The sequence below is a fragment of the Aspergillus uvarum genome (genome assembly GCF_003184745.1).
Source record: "Aspergillus uvarum CBS 121591 unplaced genomic scaffold BO82scaffold_15, whole genome shotgun sequence".
NCBI lineage: Eukaryota > Fungi > Ascomycota > Eurotiomycetes > Eurotiales > Aspergillaceae > Aspergillus > Aspergillus uvarum.
The window spans coordinates 135,701-152,562 of NW_020291312.1; the positions used below are offsets into that span (position 1 = coordinate 135,701).

General features: G+C 51.0%; 8 protein-coding genes and 1 non-coding gene across 9 annotated transcripts; 6 read left to right on the forward strand and 3 right to left on the reverse strand.

Moving 5' to 3' along the window:
- Positions 1–184: 184 nt before the first annotated feature.
- Positions 185–2,119, reverse strand: BO82DRAFT_331396 (carboxylesterase; the record flags this gene model as incomplete). The annotated part of the gene is made up of 4 exons (XM_025633139.1): positions 185–859; positions 918–1,576; positions 1,628–1,863; positions 1,923–2,119. The coding sequence occupies 4 exons, from the start codon at positions 2,117–2,119 to the stop codon at positions 185–187; spliced, it is 1,767 nt and encodes a 588-aa protein (XP_025493791.1).
- Positions 2,120–2,186: 67 nt separating this feature from the next.
- BO82DRAFT_37398 (uncharacterized protein) lies at positions 2,187–2,586 on the forward strand. Its single transcript, XM_025637393.1, has one exon. The coding sequence runs from the start codon at positions 2,303–2,305 to the stop codon at positions 2,522–2,524; it is 222 nt and encodes a 73-aa protein (XP_025493792.1). The 5' UTR covers positions 2,187–2,302; the 3' UTR covers positions 2,525–2,586.
- A 59-nt stretch (positions 2,587–2,645) lies between these two features.
- Positions 2,646–4,442, forward strand: BO82DRAFT_373060 (sugar porter family MFS transporter; the record flags this gene model as incomplete). Its single annotated transcript, XM_025637354.1, has 5 exons — positions 2,646–2,742; positions 2,839–3,108; positions 3,195–3,650; positions 3,703–4,308; positions 4,360–4,442. The coding sequence occupies 5 exons, from the start codon at positions 2,646–2,648 to the stop codon at positions 4,440–4,442; spliced, it is 1,512 nt and encodes a 503-aa protein (XP_025493793.1).
- Positions 4,443–6,032: 1,590 nt separating this feature from the next.
- BO82DRAFT_400354 (uncharacterized protein) lies at positions 6,033–6,428 on the forward strand (the record flags this gene model as incomplete). The annotated part of the gene is made up of 1 exon (XM_025639175.1): positions 6,033–6,428. The coding sequence occupies one exon, from the start codon at positions 6,033–6,035 to the stop codon at positions 6,426–6,428; it is 396 nt and encodes a 131-aa protein (XP_025493794.1).
- Positions 6,429–6,851: 423 nt separating this feature from the next.
- Positions 6,852–6,922, forward strand: BO82DRAFT_t104. The gene has a single exon. It is a non-coding gene; the product is annotated as a tRNA-Gly (tRNA).
- Positions 6,923–7,399: 477 nt separating this feature from the next.
- Positions 7,400–7,904, reverse strand: BO82DRAFT_400355 (uncharacterized protein; the record flags this gene model as incomplete). Its single annotated transcript, XM_025639176.1, has 3 exons — positions 7,400–7,680; positions 7,744–7,810; positions 7,875–7,904. 3 exons carry the CDS (start codon positions 7,902–7,904, stop codon positions 7,400–7,402), a joined length of 378 nt encoding a protein of 125 aa, XP_025493795.1.
- A 786-nt stretch (positions 7,905–8,690) lies between these two features.
- Positions 8,691–9,304, reverse strand: BO82DRAFT_363170 (uncharacterized protein; the record flags this gene model as incomplete). The annotated part of the gene is made up of 3 exons (XM_025636885.1): positions 8,691–9,064; positions 9,117–9,198; positions 9,269–9,304. The coding sequence occupies 3 exons, from the start codon at positions 9,302–9,304 to the stop codon at positions 8,691–8,693; spliced, it is 492 nt and encodes a 163-aa protein (XP_025493796.1).
- A 2,270-nt stretch (positions 9,305–11,574) lies between these two features.
- On the forward strand, positions 11,575–14,194 carry BO82DRAFT_37422 (uncharacterized protein). Its single transcript, XM_025637409.1, has 4 exons — positions 11,575–11,702; positions 11,838–12,494; positions 12,551–12,863; positions 12,923–14,194. The coding sequence occupies exons 2-4, from the start codon at positions 12,063–12,065 to the stop codon at positions 13,768–13,770; spliced, it is 1,593 nt and encodes a 530-aa protein (XP_025493797.1). The 5' UTR covers positions 11,575–11,702; positions 11,838–12,062; the 3' UTR covers positions 13,771–14,194.
- A 424-nt stretch (positions 14,195–14,618) lies between these two features.
- On the forward strand, positions 14,619–15,587 carry BO82DRAFT_363172 (uncharacterized protein; the record flags this gene model as incomplete). The annotated part of the gene is made up of 1 exon (XM_025636886.1): positions 14,619–15,587. The coding sequence occupies one exon, from the start codon at positions 14,619–14,621 to the stop codon at positions 15,585–15,587; it is 969 nt and encodes a 322-aa protein (XP_025493798.1).
- Positions 15,588–16,862: the final 1,275 nt, after the last annotated feature.

Consider the following 16,862-nt stretch of genomic DNA (forward strand, 5'->3'; position numbering starts at 1 on the left):
AAGGGTATTCCTGAAAACGAAATTTCAGCTTCGAGGGCGTGAAAATAACCCATGCTTTAATCTACGGTGTTTGAAACGCTTGCTTATGACCGTATACCTTGACTAGAATAATCCACATCCAACGCTTGCCATTTTCTGGGAGACAGTCCCTTTGTGACACGATCATGCGGCTGTCTATGGTCTTCTAGAAAAGATTTCCTCCGCCACTCAAGATGTCGGCAATTCGCCTAGCCTCCTGCGGGTATCTATCGACGAGGCTTAGTCGCGACTTTCTATCCGCCCAGGCCTCGTCGACTGCCATGTCGACTATGATCGCAGTTCGGTCCGGCTGGTACATGGTTGCGAAGCCTGGTTCATAGATGGCTGACCGCGAACCGGTGATAAAAATGATCCAATCAGTCTGAATACGATCGACTAGGCTCGCGTTAGATACCGTGCTGGGCGGTAGCAATTTATCCGCTTTGCGCAATGCTTTTTCGAAGCAGTCGTAAATATAGATGAGATCCACACAGTGGTGGGCTTTGCCGTGATTTAATCCTGCAAACGGATTGCCGACCGCCATGCGAAATGATTGCACCCGAGTTGATCTAGGGAACAGTTCCTCATCCACGCCACTGTGGCCTGGATCCTCCCAACCCATCAGCTCCTCCCTGCAACGTTGAACGGGATATCCAAACTGTATGTCTGATAAGAAGCGATAGACTTGCTCGTGCAGACTCTCTGTGCTCATGCCTGAACGCAGACAGTACGCCGTATAAAAGGCATTGCAGAATTCTTCAGGTAACCCGGCGACAGCTGACCGATCGCAAATTTGTTCGAAGCTCTCGAGTTGGCTGACTGATGACTGATGAAGTGTACCCTATAGGCTCATTTTGTCAGTATGTGGCGTTTTCGGAATGCGGATTATGATGACTGACCTCGAGATCTGTATCTCCGACCAAAACAGATATGGTCTCCTTGGGCTGTCTAACCGTACCATTTGAGGTGTTCAACATTTTGCTGCGGTCGAGGTGAACATTCCAACGTCCGTTCGGTCTTTCTGAAATGGTCAACTCATCTATAACTAATGGAAAGGCAAACCATCCTAACGCAACATTCGCACGTATAATATCATCTGCTGACGCATTCCGCATGACGGCCATACGTGACTCTGTATCTTCGTTGGTCGCGCCCAACTGCTTGCAAAAAGTGGCCCATCGAGCATTGGCATTCTCCATCGTGATAGGACCAAGCACTCCGACAGCCCCGGACTGAATGATCCCCTGCTGGCACAAGGGTTTCCCCTTGCCCAACACTGCTTCGAGAACATGAGCATGAGATGAGCTTCCGCCTGCCGACTGGCCACCGACTGTGACTCGATTTGAATCGCCTCCGAACGCCGCGATGTTATGCTGCACCCACTCAAGGGCAACTCTTTGGTCCCCAAGCCCAAAGTTGCAACCCATCTTGTCTTCTGGCTGAGAATCGGTGATGTCAGTGGATGCGGCGAATCCGAACATATTGAGTCGGTAATTGATTGTCGCGACGATGATGGGGGTCCCCAACAATACGGACTTTCTAACAAGACGTGCTGGATCTAGGGTACCATTTAGCCTTGATATCTGAAATTGGAGCTTGTGACTCTAACCCCACATAGGATCTGTCCCGGCGCCGAAACCATATGCTCCTCCGTGGATGTATACATAAACCGGCAGCCCAGGACTGTCAGACTCAAGGCCGGCAGCAGCAAGAACGTTCGGGCTCGGTCTCGTGATGAACAGGTTTAGGCAGTCGAACTCGGACTCTTTCACATCTTGTGGAAAGTGGAGATGCGATTGATAGAATTCAGTGTTGTTTGGCTCCTGCGGTTGTGGGCAGCGGGGGCTGTGGAAGAATTATGGTTATTTGTGCTCTGGCACGGATTGAACAGGAGAACCACGCACCCATTGTGTGTCGCATCGAAGACATCATGTGGCAATCGATCACGGAGTTGAGCATGTTGCCATCTTGCTGGTACAATTCCATAAGGGATACCTCGGAACTCTTCAACTCCCGGTATGGACGATAATCTCCCGTGAACCCGTTGCTCATAGGAGGGTTTGGTATGAGTCGGGAGGGTAACGACGACCGAGACGGTCATTGCGAGAAAGGCAAAAGGAGACCAAGCTTAGGTAGAAGTCCGATACTCTCAAAACCAGGCAGAGCAGGCCGACAGATTGGTCGGTCTCTTTCAACCACTATTCGGCGCGGCTAATCTTTTATACCTCAGTTTTGAGCGAGCGGGCCGAGGTGGATCCCGCACGAATCACGAGAACTCGAGCCAATGCACCGGGTGGAGGCTTCTACGAGCCATGCAGCCAATCTTTTGGCGCAAATCCCATGGCTGCCAAACTCTAGTCGGCTGATTTTGTCCTTGGCAATCGGCTTTTTAGAAGCGGCCGGGTCTGGCTCCCTCCAGTTTTTGGACGTCTTTGCTACCCCGTGGGAAACCCCGGATTTGACAGACTGGGCTCTGCTAGACGATTTCAGCTTTCGTGGACTATAAAACCTCCGAAAATGCTCGGAAGCCCCAGAATCTTTCTGTCGATCGTCCCCGTTGAATGTGCTAATACTTGCCTCTTTGCCTGTGCCTAACGCCTTCTGCAAAGATGAGACACATCCTTGACATGCTAGAAATTCGGGCAGAATGGCGAGCAATCGCAATAAGTCTGTTTATCACGGTTGCTGCTTTTCAGTTTGGATTCGACTCTTCCTACTATTCTGGTAAGTAGCCAGTGTCTGCCTTAGGAGAGATACACACTCCCGAGCTCGCATTATGTTCCCAATGGTCGACTGGGCTAACCATTCTGTGGCAAATAGGTATCCTGGATATGGACCCCTTCATCAAAGCTTATGGGCACTACGACAGCGCGACTGGTGGCTATGTTCTCAGCTCCAGCATCCAGTCACTTACCACTAGCATCATCAACGTCGGGGAGCTTATCGGCGCTGTCTCCTCCTACCTGGTAGATGATCGCATCGGACGCCGAGGAGGGCTCTTTGTGTCTAGTGCTTTTGTTACTGCTGGTGTGGTCTTTCAGGTCGCTGCTGATAACCTCGCCTTGTTAATCGTTGGAAGGTTGCTAATGGGTACGTTCCTAATCTCTAGGCAGCATTGAGCAGCACACAAACACCCAGGCTGTCACAGATGACGTTTGAGAGCTAAGCATTAACAGGTTACGCGGTGGGACTCATTTCGTGCCTGGTCCCCTTGTATGTTGCCGATTGTGCACCTACCCGCTTCCGTGGAGCATTAGTCTCCGTATACCAGTTTGATGTTGGACTTGGACTGTTGTTCGGTGTGATCGTGGACTATGCTACGAAGGATCGAACGGACAGTGGTTCCTATCGGATACCGATGGCGGTTCAGCTTGTCTTCCCAATTATTCTAGTTCCCGGTCTCATCCTGTTTTGTCCCGAGTCGCCTCGCTGGCTTCTATCTAAGGGGAGGACGGAGCAAGCCCGAGCAGCCCTTCGAAGACTGTACGGTGACCGGCCGGACTTTATCGAAAGCGAGATAGTCTATATCTCCAGTATGATTGAGGAAGAGCAGCGGAACGATAGTTCTTGGACAGACCTGTTCAAGTGGAAGGTAGATGGACGGAAAACCTACCTAGGATGTTCCATTCAGGGTGAGGCATTTCCAAAATAACTGGTTCGACTTGCTAACTCTGGGTGTCATAGCATTCCAACAGGCCTCAGGCATCAATTTTATCACCAGCTACGGCATTGTCTTCTTTTCGGCAATTGGCATTACGAACTCTTTCCTCATCCAGATGGGCCTGTACCTTACGCCGATGCCTGCGGTCTGGCTAAATCAGTACTGTGTTGAGCGATTCGGTCGACGGATGATGTTGCTTGTTTCCTGCTTCTTGGTATGTGTGGTCTTGTTCGTCGTCGGTGGGGCGGGAACGGCCACGGACAAGACCATGGGCTTGGACCGAGTCATCGTAGCAATGGTCTACATCTTCATGGTTGTGTTCAATCTAGCCCTGGGGCCAGCCGTGTGGGTGGTCACGTCCGAGATCTCGACCGGGCCCAACCGCAGCAAACTCATGGCCACCTCAACTGGTACCAATTGGTTTTTCAGCTGGGTAGTCACGTTCACCTTTCCGTACTTGTTCAATGCTGATGGAGCCAACCTCAGCGCCCGGGTAGGTTTCATCTACGGTGGCCTAATGTTCGGCGCAGCAGTGTGGATTTACTTTTTCTTGCCGGAGACCGCCGGGCGATCCCTGGAGGAGATCCAGGTGATGTTCCAAAACGGAGTCCCAGCGCGCGAATTCAAATGTGAGTCAAATGTCTTACCACGGACGATCTGGTCACTGATGGTCTATCCAGCGTATGAGATTCCTCAGACAACGCACCTTGCTGTCCTAGAAGATGAGAAAGAAGTCCGCGCGACAGAAATGGAGAGTGTATGAGCAGGGAGTTGGTTTGCCTGTACGGAAATGATCTGTCAAGGTCAGCTTCGAGTCTGGTTAAGGGATGCCGGCTATACGGGTTCCGACAACCTCAGGTGGGAAGTACTCGACACTTTTCTGGGCCAGCACTTGCGAGACAATCCGCCGAGCACAAGTCAGACAAATCTCTCGTTCCGGCTTCAATAGTCTACTCGATATTTTCCGCATGGCCTCGTGATTCCATGCACCCGGGCCCTTTTGCTACGAATTACTGTTACTTGTTGATGGACTCAATTTATGTGAGCTATGGCCTGTTCGTAACGTTGTGGTGAAGTGAGAGTTGAGTAATGGTAACCTCATAAGGTTTCCCCACAGATCGGAAATAGCGGGTGTGGGTGAAATATGCACCCATCGACTTCAATGCATGGGAGCCTCTTTACCCTCCCCCAGCATTACCGTGAAAAATACAACCGCACTTCTGCAACCTTCTGTGCTTTTTGCTGCCAGATCATCGAGTTCTGAGACATGGTATCCAGGGCAGTGAATTAGTGCGGACAAAGCGACCGCTTCTCCTTGCTCACGTCACCGCCACTTTCAGCCTCGAGTCCAGGCCAGCAGTCAGGCTGGCAGGCAGGCAGGGTGTAAGACAGGTTTCATACGAGGGTCACTCAAGGGATGGGGTTATTTTTATCTGTCGAGTTGGCTCCATGGAGGGCAGGCAATACGAGGATGCGGGCTTGGCCGGGGTTCAGTGATTGGGTTCCCTTCCGGGCTTCTGTGCGGGTAAGTTCAAGACCTACAGGCGGTGCAGTTCATTCAGTACATTCCACTACTTTTTAATACTTCATCAATACTAACTCGGTACGGACAGTCACTGAGCCACTCAGGGGTACTATTTCGGTACTAACTCTGTTGCTAAGGTCTCCCCGCATCCGCAAGGCTTCCCATGTCTGTCACCTCGTTTTCCGATCTCCCCGGATCCCCTGCCACACCTTACTTGGGTTGGCTGATGGGTCTCTTTCACGGCACCCTGCAGATCTCCGCAAAGTAGTCGGATGTCTTGGATCGAGGGCTGGGCTATGATGTCAGGCCACCCGGCATCTCACGGTCACGTGTGCATATGAAGCAATGGGCAACCAACCCGGGGTCGCGTGCATTGGTCTTGTACCACGAAACATGGCCAGCCGGATGCACGCGGGCATGAACTGCTGTCGTGCGAGCCAAAGGACGACCCGATCGTGGCATCGGCTGTGCCCTGTGCTGTACCATCAATAGCATCCGCGTGCTCGTATACCAACATGTTGATTTTTGGAACACTGTTTTTAGGATACGAAGTGGTGGCTGGGGGGGTGGAAGCCTCATGCCATTAGGATTGACGGTGAAGGCTGGACAGATCTGGTTGAAGATCTGTACCGATGTTGATGGTCTAGTGTTGAGATATAGGGACGAGAAAAGGTATAAATTGGTCGTCTCTGCTCGTCGAGATACAGCTTCATCATCAGCATCAACAGCCTCACAAGCCATCAGCACCCGTCTTCAAACCAAAGAACTCTCTAATCCACTCTCCAACTCTTCTACTTCTTCGGAAAGCTACCAACTACTCCATTCAAAATGAAGTCCTTCGCCACCATCATTGCCTCCGTCCTCATCGCCGCCGTCTCGGCCGCCCCTGCCCCGGTGGACATTGAAGCCCGGGTGAACAGCGTCACTGTTTCTTTCGCCAACGACCAGAGCGGAGCCAATGCTGGCGTGTCCATCCCCGGCGACGGCGTCACCCGCAGCATTCAGACCCTCTACGGCGGCACCGCGGTCGGCTCCAGCGGCACGGTCCTGGCCTCGTCGGCCCAGCTGACCAACTTCTCCCAGTGGTCGAGCTGCAACATCGTCAATGGCGGCAAGAGCATCGCCTACCTCAACTCCCAGCGCACCTTTGCCGATCTCGATGGCAACCCGAACGCCGTGATTCCTGTTGACTTGAACGGCGCCACCATCACCTGCTGGGCTTGAGTCATTTATTGTGGGAGGTGACCGGGGGGAGCAGGTCTGATGGGTTATCCTAGACAGATGATGGATCTTTGGGACTGTTTTGCATGACTGTCATTTTTGTTTGCTTTTTGTCTGGCCAGACGGGGAAGATGCACTGTTTGAGTTGTGTTTTCTTGATAGTGAGCGGTTTGCGCAGCGACTAGATATATATGCAATGACACTCCTTCACATTTCCTGTGATGACGTTTCGATGGGGGTGGGAGTCTAGCCGTGCTGTAGCTATAGGAGAGCCGAAGCTTCAGAAGTATTTTTGTTACATAGTAGTCATCAATGAACCATGGAACGAGGGCTGATCAAGGTCCTAGCCTGGTAGTTCTTTGTTGATATTTTGCCGTGGTTTCTTTTCCTCTATATTTATTATTTATGCCAAGACTACAACAACCAGCATCATTGGTCTAGTGGTAGAATTCATCGTTGCCATCGATGAGGCCCGTGTTCGATTCACGGATGATGCACTTTGTTTTGCCTTTCGCCTTAGTTAGCTTCGATGTCGATCTTATCGCGCATTGGTAAACCTCCCCACCAGAGTGTCTTCTACTGGCAAGTGAACTCAAGGATATCATGCTTGGAAGACTACTATCCAGCTAGACCCGCGGTTCGAGTTTGTGGTTCCATATTTCTCCCGTCCCTTAACACCCGCTTGCAGAAACGTATCTATCTTCGGAATCTCCCCAAGAAGTCAATCAGCGCGGATAGCCAGGACCGTAAACAGTACAACAACTGGGTATCTACCCAGCCACAATAAGAACCTACGTCCATGCATCTCAGCAAAAATCATCATTGCCATTTCATGTTGACCTCCGAGTGAATCCCAAGGCACCAAGCACGGCACCACCGCAAAGCGATCAAGCCGTCCACCTGCATCCCCATAATCCCAGCATCAACCCCAATCCCAAACCCCCAGCCAGCGGAATACCTCCGTAGAATGCCAGCTAGACAACATTGCCACCATGCATACCACCCCCCTCAGCCTCCTTGATGCCCAAACCCTTCTCATCTCCCCCCTTCACAACCCCGTCATCCTCCGCAGTTGCCGCCGCCTTCTTCACAGCAACCCGCCGCTTCTTCACCCGATTCGCCTCGGGCGACTCAGTGTTCGCGCGCTTCGCACCCATGCTGAAGGTGATGGTGCTGCCGCCGTTCTTGAGGTTGCGACGGAACTTCTCGAGACGCTCCTTAATGGCGCGGGCGGTGGGCTTTTCGTCCTCGTTGGCTGCTCTCACTTTTTGTCAGGTCTGGTCCGGGAGTTATTGGGGTAGTGCAGGAGAAGACTCACGCCAGACGGCGGCCATCTTGTCGATGTCGATGGTTAGGTTGTGGGTTTCGAAGAGGGTTTCCCAGAGCTGGGTTTGTTAGTTTTGGATAGAGATGAGGGAGGGGGATGGGAGAAGGGAGAGGAGGGCGTACGATGTTCATGTTTTCGGAAGTCCACTTCATTTTTGCTGAAAGGGTGATGTGCTTTGTTTGTTATTATCTCTTGATTTCGGTGGGTAGGTGGAGGTTGGATCGATGAGGGGATGAAGTTGAGTGTTGGATTGAAAAGGAGATAAATATGAAGATTGGACCAGTGGGTGTAAGGGTGTGTTGATTCGGTGTCGGCTTTGTTGAGATACAAGAAAGGGGTTGACTTTATTGGTGTGGTCTGAAATGGAGGTGATGAGAGATGATGGTAGGATAACAGTTGTAGTAGATGGGTAGATTAATTTTAAGAGGCTTGATGAGGGTGCTTGATGTGTCTGAGAGAAGATGAAGAGTGTGCTGAGACGTCCTTTCTTCAGACTGTAATACTGAGGTGATGCAGAGATCTGGTGCGTGATTTACTGTTCTTGTCTGCAATACTGTGTTATCAGAGTACTGCCCGGCGAGGTCGGGAATCTCGATGGAGATAGGAATCAACAATGTATTGATAAGTACAAAATGCGACGGTAATGTGTTGGACTACCCTCCCCAGGCCTACAAGTAAATTTATGAAGAGCCGTATGTATCCCAGAACACTATTTCTGTATGGCGTGCAATGTAGTTCTCCTAGATGCCCTCTGTCCAAGGTTTCTAGCTGCCACTTGACCAACTATCTACTTGATATTTCGAAATTATCATCCAGTATTGATGTGGTCCTGCTTGTTGGCCTTACTAACCGAGTACCAAGAAATTAATGAATCGCACTTGCAGGCAAGACAAGAAGTATGGCAACAACAGCAGCAGCACAGTCCCTACTCCAAGCCATCAGGCGTAGGTCTTGCCACTGGCATCACTCTCCTCCCCCTTGATGATCGTCTCTGCATCCTCCTGGCTATCTTCTGCCTTAAAAATGGACTTGATATCCTCCTCGCCGTCCTCCTCACTGTCCTCCTCACTGCTCTCCTCCTTGTCCACAACCTTGGAGACGCTCTTGCTCTTCTTGGTCGGAGTCTTCGGCTTTGCGATACGGGCCGCCTTGCGCTTCGCGGATAGAAGAGCCTGACTGGAGGGACCACCGCTGGCAGCCGTGGCAGCCTGCTTTCGGGGTGTGCCGACGGGGGTTCCGGGATTACTGGTACTATCGGAGACCTGCTTTTTCAGCTTGTCCATCTGCTGCTGCACGGCTCTGACGGTGCATCCTTCTTCTGTGTCAGTATCAGACTCTGGCGACGGAGTGACTGGCGGACTTACCCTGGCCCACAGAATTTGCTAGTGCAGTGTAATTAAGCTTGATGCTTTGGTTTTTGAGCTGGGTCAAAACGCCGAGGAAAAGCTGTTATGTTGGTCCAGAGGTTAGTATGCGTGATGATGATGGTAAGAAAGTTAGATTATGGGTGACTTACTCGCGCGTTGGCTTCTGAGTTCCAAGTAACAGCCATTCTGGATAGTAGTGATGATGATATGAGGTGCTCTGGTGGATTTGAATGCTGAGATGTAGCTGGGAAGTTTGTTTTATGGATGGAAACAGATGTTCTGAAATTGAAGTAGATTTGTGGTGCTGAAGTAGATGTTGTGGTTTGAAGTAGGATTAAGCAACCAAAAAGAAAAAAAGCGAGGGTTGGAGATAGCTGGTAAGAGATTGAGTCACCTGGGAGGTAGATTTGGTTGTGGTAAGTATGTTATAGTCAGAAAGCCAAAGTGCTAGAAGAGGTCCAGTAGTGTCATTCACCTGTTGCCGTCGTAGGCCAGGCACTCCTCAGGCTTCCTCTTTCCTTCCTCCGCACCCACTGAGCTACACTCACTCACTTACCTCAGCTTACTCTTGCACTCTTCCTTCCTGTGTACATCCTTTGATGAACCCGTTTTTCTCTGTTTTCTATCCTTCCAATGACTCTATACCCTCTTATATCTCAGACTCACTGAGCTCACCATCCTTATAACTATCTCTACATTCAATCCCCGATATCGTTTAGAGAGTTTGTGTCGAAGCATGTTATGGCACTGGAAAGTGATACCCGGCAATGTGAAACTCGCCTGCGTGCCATACTAAAGCACTTGATGGTTCGACGGACTGTAGCGTCTTGCGTATAGCTAGAATCAGATCGAAAATTCAGTGCGTGTCACCCAGCAGCATCAAGGGTACCCACAATTACTCCTTGCAAGGACGCAGAACTTCAGATTTATCAGCCCTGTACGAAGAAGTACCAGTACGATTCTCTTGACCCGGTCCCTGGACGTTCCTGGCGCTACAAATGGGACATGCAAAAACTTCTTCCAGTTCTTATGGAATCAACCTGGATCGGAATTATGGCTCTGGCTCTCAATAACGGTGGAAGCGAGGTGCTTCAGGGCTTCCGGGACGCTCTGGAGAAAGACGGAGTGCCATTGGCAGGAAAACAGGGAAAAAGCTTTTATCAGAAACTCTTGCCAGCAGCAACAGAACCGGACGTTGGACCGAGCAATAGGAACAGAGATCCTCTGCAAATCAAGTCAGAAGGGCTCGACCTTCTTCTGCGCGGGTCACCGAAGCTCTGTTCTCTCTTGGAATCGCTCAAGCATCAGGTGTCTTCTGCGCGAGAAGGCCGCGATCTGGACATACCACCCCGGAGAAGAAGTTTTCGTCGGTGCAGCCCTTCATGAAACAGGCATTCCATTTGTAATACTTCATCCTAACTCCCAGAAAGTATCATCAAGGATCTCGCCGCTACAAGTGGCAATGGATGCATGGTTCTTGTTCTTTCTCTGGACTTGGATCTACGCTTGGCGTGTCGGCAGGTTCACCTGTTCTCGCCGCCCCCTCTCGTGCAGTGTTTGATCAAGCAATAGGACGGGTCTTCGTCTTCCGGTGTGGAAAAACCCGGCGAGTTTCTCTATTCGAGCATCGGGTTCCCAATACTCTCAACATAAATCTGGACAAGCACAGCAGGTGCAGTAATTTACCTGGGTTTGAGACAGACATGTGGAAGAGTTTGGCGCCCAAATTGAAGGAGGTCTCGTTTGCCGTTGAAAGGTACGTAATCCGACGCGATCAATTTGTGACTCTGGCACCTGGAAAGCGTCCGGTGAAGGACGACAGCAAGGACCTGAGGCAGATAGTCGCGAAGTTGAAGCGTTTGATATGGGGCAGAAGATAAAGGGCTGCACGGTGAAGTCTCCATGCGGTAACGAGAAGTGATGGGCTACCGGAGGAAAGCTTCTTGCCTTGCTGAATTTGGGCGACGAGGATCGTTTGTTGACACGCATAGCTTCCTTACCAGCTGTAGTCATCTTCGTGAAGAAACGTGTGTATAGACATTATGGTAGGCCGAGGCAAATTATTAGACGAGAGAGAATGACCAGGGGACGGACAGCCACAGACTTGGTCGCCTTCTATCCAGATAGATTCTATCTCAGAAAACATTAACCGATGACAGTCTTTAGACTTATACCTTGGTCGTAGGTGTATTTTGTACGTGGCAAAGATAATATTTCAAAGAAAAAAGGATGTTTAAAAGAGAAAGACGGAGACGCAGATGCCGCTTCTGGGCGCATTCCTTTCCGGCTCGAATTATTGAAGCTATTCCCATTCGTTGCCTGAATGAGATAAATTGGTGCCTGAGGATACGAGCATCGTCCCCGCAACACGCTTGTCCGAAACGGGGAATTTGGCTGCTTCCCCGCATGCGCATCACACATCGTTTCCATCTTCCTTTCATCCTCACCCCTCACCACCTCCTTCAACATCTATCATCTACCAAGAATACCCTCACAATTATGCGCCTCCTATGATCCTGCGCTAGCCATATCCTATCATGGCGACGTTGACCGCGTCCGCGCAATCATGCGTACGCTGCAAAGGTGAGTCAACCCCGCTGCCAAGCAATTGCTGGTTTCTTCACCCCCATTACTATTGCTAGATCATGAACATAAGATGCGACATAGCAGCAGCATTGGAGTCTACAAAAGCTACATGGCTAATACTTATGATCTTAGGCACTGTGGATACGCCATGTCAGACCTGCCAGAAGCCCAGAGCCCAGTGCGATCCTGCGCCCCCGAAAATCCGCTTCCGCTCCGTTCCTCGGCGCCGGCAGACGTTCGATTTCGCACCCGATCAGACATGGGTCCAGTCGAAGAAAAGACGTACGTATCTTCGGATGTAAGGAGAAAGCATCTGTGATAGATACTCATAGCTTAGGCCGTTTGACGTATGTCGATATGACGCCCCATGTTTCGCGGGAGAGAGCCACTTCCGACTCCGAAGAGCATCGAAACACAAGTGCTGCGAGTGCGGTCGGTGATAGATTGACCAAAAAGGTGAAAGTCTCTAGTAATGGAAGTCAAGAAGTTCCCCTTCGTCCACAGTCTTTGTCATGTCCAGAGGGCAATCGGTATGACGGTCGATCTCCGTCTACAGCAGCTTTGGAAACAACGATACCAGACAAGGTTGCAGCTCGATCGTCTTCTGATTCGGTGGAGCACACAAACATGCGGAATCAATCCCTAACGGTCACACTGGGCGCATCAGAGAGGAGCAAATATCCGCCCGGGCCCCTACACGGGCTGCCAACTTCACATTCCGACGTTGCATACCTGAACCTCGAGGAGGCTTGTTTGCTACGGCATTTTACCCAGAATCTGGCTCAATGGGTACGCGCACCACCGGCTATCAGCAGCAAACACCGACAAGCGACTAACCGATCCAGTTTGATGCCAGTGACCGCGATCGCCACTTTGCGCTTCATGTCCCCGAGCGAGCCATGTTCTGTCCGGTCCTTCGATACGCGGTATATACGGCTTCTGCGGGTCATCTCAATCGGCTAGCATCCTGTGGCAAGTCCTTGGAGACTCTTGGTATTCCGGAAGAGGTTCAGTCTCTGCTGAGTCCTGAGACGGCGATCCGGTATCACGACATTTGCATCTCGTATCTATTTGAGATATCACATGACCCGGAGGAAGAGTACAACGAAGATGTGCTCACGGCTGCTACGATCCTCAGATTCTACGAACAAATAGAAGGTGAGAGAAATGTATTCCATGTACCCGAGTGCAACATGCTGATACTGGTTTCAATCTAGCTCCGTCACTAGGTGACTCGGAAGCGTACCTGAATGCAATTCAGTTTAATGTGAATACACAACAAGACGAATCGTTTTATGCCTGGTTCAAGATCCATGGCCCAAGTCGAGATATCAACGTACATGCCTGTCCGTCTGTCTCGTTACGCCATTCTGCTGCTTTGAGTGCTCTCCGCCAAGAGATCTGGAGTGCCTTCCTCCACCAACGAGAATTTAGGCTACCGGTCTCTCCAGCCAATGATTACACTATGTGCGACCCAGTGAATGATTATATTTGGACCAACAGGATACTTGTATGGGTGGCTGATCTTTTATTGTTTTGCTTTGGTGACAATCACCGCTGGAGCGCAGAGGAGCGTTTTCAGCGCTGGTCCAAGTTAAAGACCGTCGAGGAGCGCTGGAAGGAGGCAAAGCCCGCGCCCTATAAGCCTATACATTATCGCGATCGGGAGCCGACGGTCGGAAAACACTTTCCTGAGATTTGGCACATGAACGGCTGCCAAGTAGCGGGAGCGCAGCATATTGAACTCGGTCGTATTCTGCTGGCGGTGTCTGACCCCCGGCGGGCGTCGCGGCTTGGACTCGGTGCTCTGTCGAGGGACAAAGCCGTAGTCCAAGAGCTGCAGGATTGCACACGGCGTTTGTGTGGATTGGCGGTCTCGAACCCCCCTTGTCCGGCTGCCCTTGTCACGGCAATGGTAGGGATTTCCATATGCGGAGAATATTTCACCGATCCTGGCGAACAGAGTGCATTGATTCGACTACTGGAAGGGCTGGAATGGGACTATGCATGGCCTACAGCAAGCACTATTAATGCACTACAAACTGCATGGGGTAGCTCCACTTGAGGGAACCGCCATTGTAAAGACCTAGACCCCGCTATCCCCCATACCCCAGATATTCGAAACTTTGCCCGAACCCGTGTTTGAGCTGCCTGCAGAGTTTGTGGAGCAGACATCAAATGAAAAGCACAAAGCATATCAGCAGGATGCCATGTCGCCACATATTCCAAAGAGGAAAATCGCCTTTTACGGCAAGTCACTCTTCGCAAGTCCTCGTCAACGACATGCTCCTCACTCCATCAACGAAACAGACTCTTTGTCAAAAAAACTTGCATGATACACACCTCAGACATGCTGATTTTAATTCTCAAAGAGTCTTAGATGGGAAATTTGAGACAGAATTGGAATCATTGCCCGTCCCAGCATGTTTGTCTCGAGCCCCAGTAGAAGCTAGTTTCAGTATCGCGATGATTCGGGATGCTGAGGTTTGCGCTTTCTGAAAGGATAGAAGACGCACAAAGAGGGAAACTGCCTCTTTCACGTCGACCCTCAGAGCGAACGTCGTCAGAGACAATTGCTCTCCGACCCTCAGAGCAACAACATCATTAGTCAATTAGCGAAGTGCCCAATATTCTTATCTTTCAATCCTCATCATATCCGACTATCTCTGGCGGGAAGTTCCGTTCATTATCAGGAAGCTTAGACTCGTTTGTTGTGGCAACAAAGGTACCCGTCCTGAAGCCCTTCAGGAGCACCGTTGCCCTTGTACTCTCTCGAGTCCTCCCGCTAACTGCTATCACTTTGAAGGAGCAATATTCCACTATAAATAGCTCATTATGCATCCATGCTAGTAATGTGCTAGCAGACGATCACTGTCAATCATAGATCAGTACCCCACTTCTACTGGAAACACCATGGTTACCCAACCCTTTTGGGGCCCTGGCGAAGCACGGGATGTCGTTGTTATCCCCGGCAATCCGAGGCCAATAATGGGAACCGAGGATCCGGTCCCTGAAGCTGAAATGGATGCAGTAAATGGCCGGCTCAACGAGCGCGGCGATACTCTGCATGAATCCCCGGATGCGGCACCCGTGGCCGTGAAGATCTACATACCGGTCATAATTGTGGTATTCTTTGGACTCCATCCCTCACCGCACGTCGCTGCCGTGATGAAGCTATTGGAAGCCCGCGCCATCGTCTGCCGTGCGGAGAGCATCGATAACCTAGTGGCGCTAGTCGTGGAGGCCAGGGACAACATCCACGGCGTGATCCTGGCCGACCCACAGCTCATGACCACCTATGGTAACGCTTGGAAGACCATCAAGGAGCTCGCCATCACCCGCAAGTACGGGTGGCCGTTCATCCTCGCCGGCAGCGGGATCTGGGGCGCCGCGCGCTACCCCCTCAACTGCACCAGCTATATACGCTACGCGTTCGGGGTGCGCTGGCGGGTAAACCACCAGATTCCCACCAACAGAGCGGAGCGCAAGAAGGTTCTGGTCCGAGGACGTCCGGGGGAGACCTTCCAGCACGCTGCGGTGTGGCTGAGCAATATCCCCAAGGCTGACCAGATTGCCATCGAGGCCATGAACCCGGATGACCCCCTTGTGAACTCGTACTTGCTCACGCCGAGGTACACCGCAACCTCGGTCATGCTGCACTCGGAGAAGAAGGGGGACACTGAAATGCTCGTGCCCCTGATTGGCTGGATCGGCATCGTCAACAACCCCGAGGAGGAGGCCAAATGGATTCTGCGGCTGTGCCAGCTGGAGTTCGGGTTCACGACCAGTCCTCCACGGCGGTGGCCCGAATATACCGTTTCCTTCGAGCCAAGTGCTGATATCGTGCCGGTGGAGTCCACCAATGCGGACGCAGACGCCTAGCAAGGTTATTCACTGATCACTGTCAACTGGGATATTCACCTGGGAAGTCAGCCTTTTGGATTCAGACAACACTTGATGGAAATCTCATACCATTAACCTTTTTGCAATATTCCGTTCTTCAACCGTATTCTCCCTTTCCTTCCCAGCCTTCTTTTCTTCCTCCACCTCCTGCCTCGTAGCTATACAGCTTCATATTTCTTCATACTTCGTTCGATAGACGAGAAGGCAGATGACAAATTCTCAGAGTCAAGAGCAATCCAAAGGAAACTCGATCTTTCCACCTATTCGACTCGCAGGCGAGGAAATTCTTGCGACACCATCTCAGTTCCATGTCTTGATGTGCTATGGAGGTCGGCGGCGAGAGTTGCATCAGCCGGCTTGATCATCGCCACAAAAGCTCGCAAAAACCATCCGATAGTCACTGGACCGCTGAGAGACTGCGGTATAGTTCTTATTACAAGTTACCAGACTTTGGAGTGTTGCCATGAGCATGATGAGCCAGAGGATGTTCCCTAGGAAAGCTGGTCTTTTCGCGACAACACCTGAGACTTCACTACCCTTGGCTCCTAGAAAAGAGCAGGCCCTTATTCCAAGGCCGAAGGCAAGTCCGTGTGGGGTGCAGTGCTCTCATATTCAATGCTTATATTAGCTTGCTGTTCTCGAATGGAGGAAGCTGCACAGAACAATGGACGGCGAGATGGAGCACATGCTTACCTAAGGCTGATCACGAAAGAGGTATACCTGAGGTGGCAGACTTTACTACCTAAGGAACCTCCGACAAACCAGGATACCTTCAGGAGATACCACCAGTTTCTACGCTCATGAGACTACTTTTCATTTCCCGTCGATCGAAAAACACATGTCCTTTGCCGTCATTACAAGATCAAGTTCCGAGCTGGCCTTTACTAATACCTGTCACCAGACGATGAGAGTCCATCTGGCCGTTGATATCATATGCGACGGTCATACTTTATGGCATACCCCCGGGGGGATGGGGACAATCCTTTTCTCCATAGCGGGGAGTCAACTCGGTGATCGAGCCATCGGCTCGCCAACGCGCATGGAACAGGATCGGAAAATCCGTGATCGAAGACGCTACAGTCACATTCTGCCAGTAATTCAGAGTTTGCAGACATCGGCTGCCTCGACAAGAAAGGACTGCATAATATCTGAGCCGGGAATGTCGCCAATCCTATGTATCAAAGTTTGAGTTGCGCACTCAAAGCTGCTCACACCGTCCCAGTTGTTCTGGAAGCCTGCCTGGAAGAGTCTTCA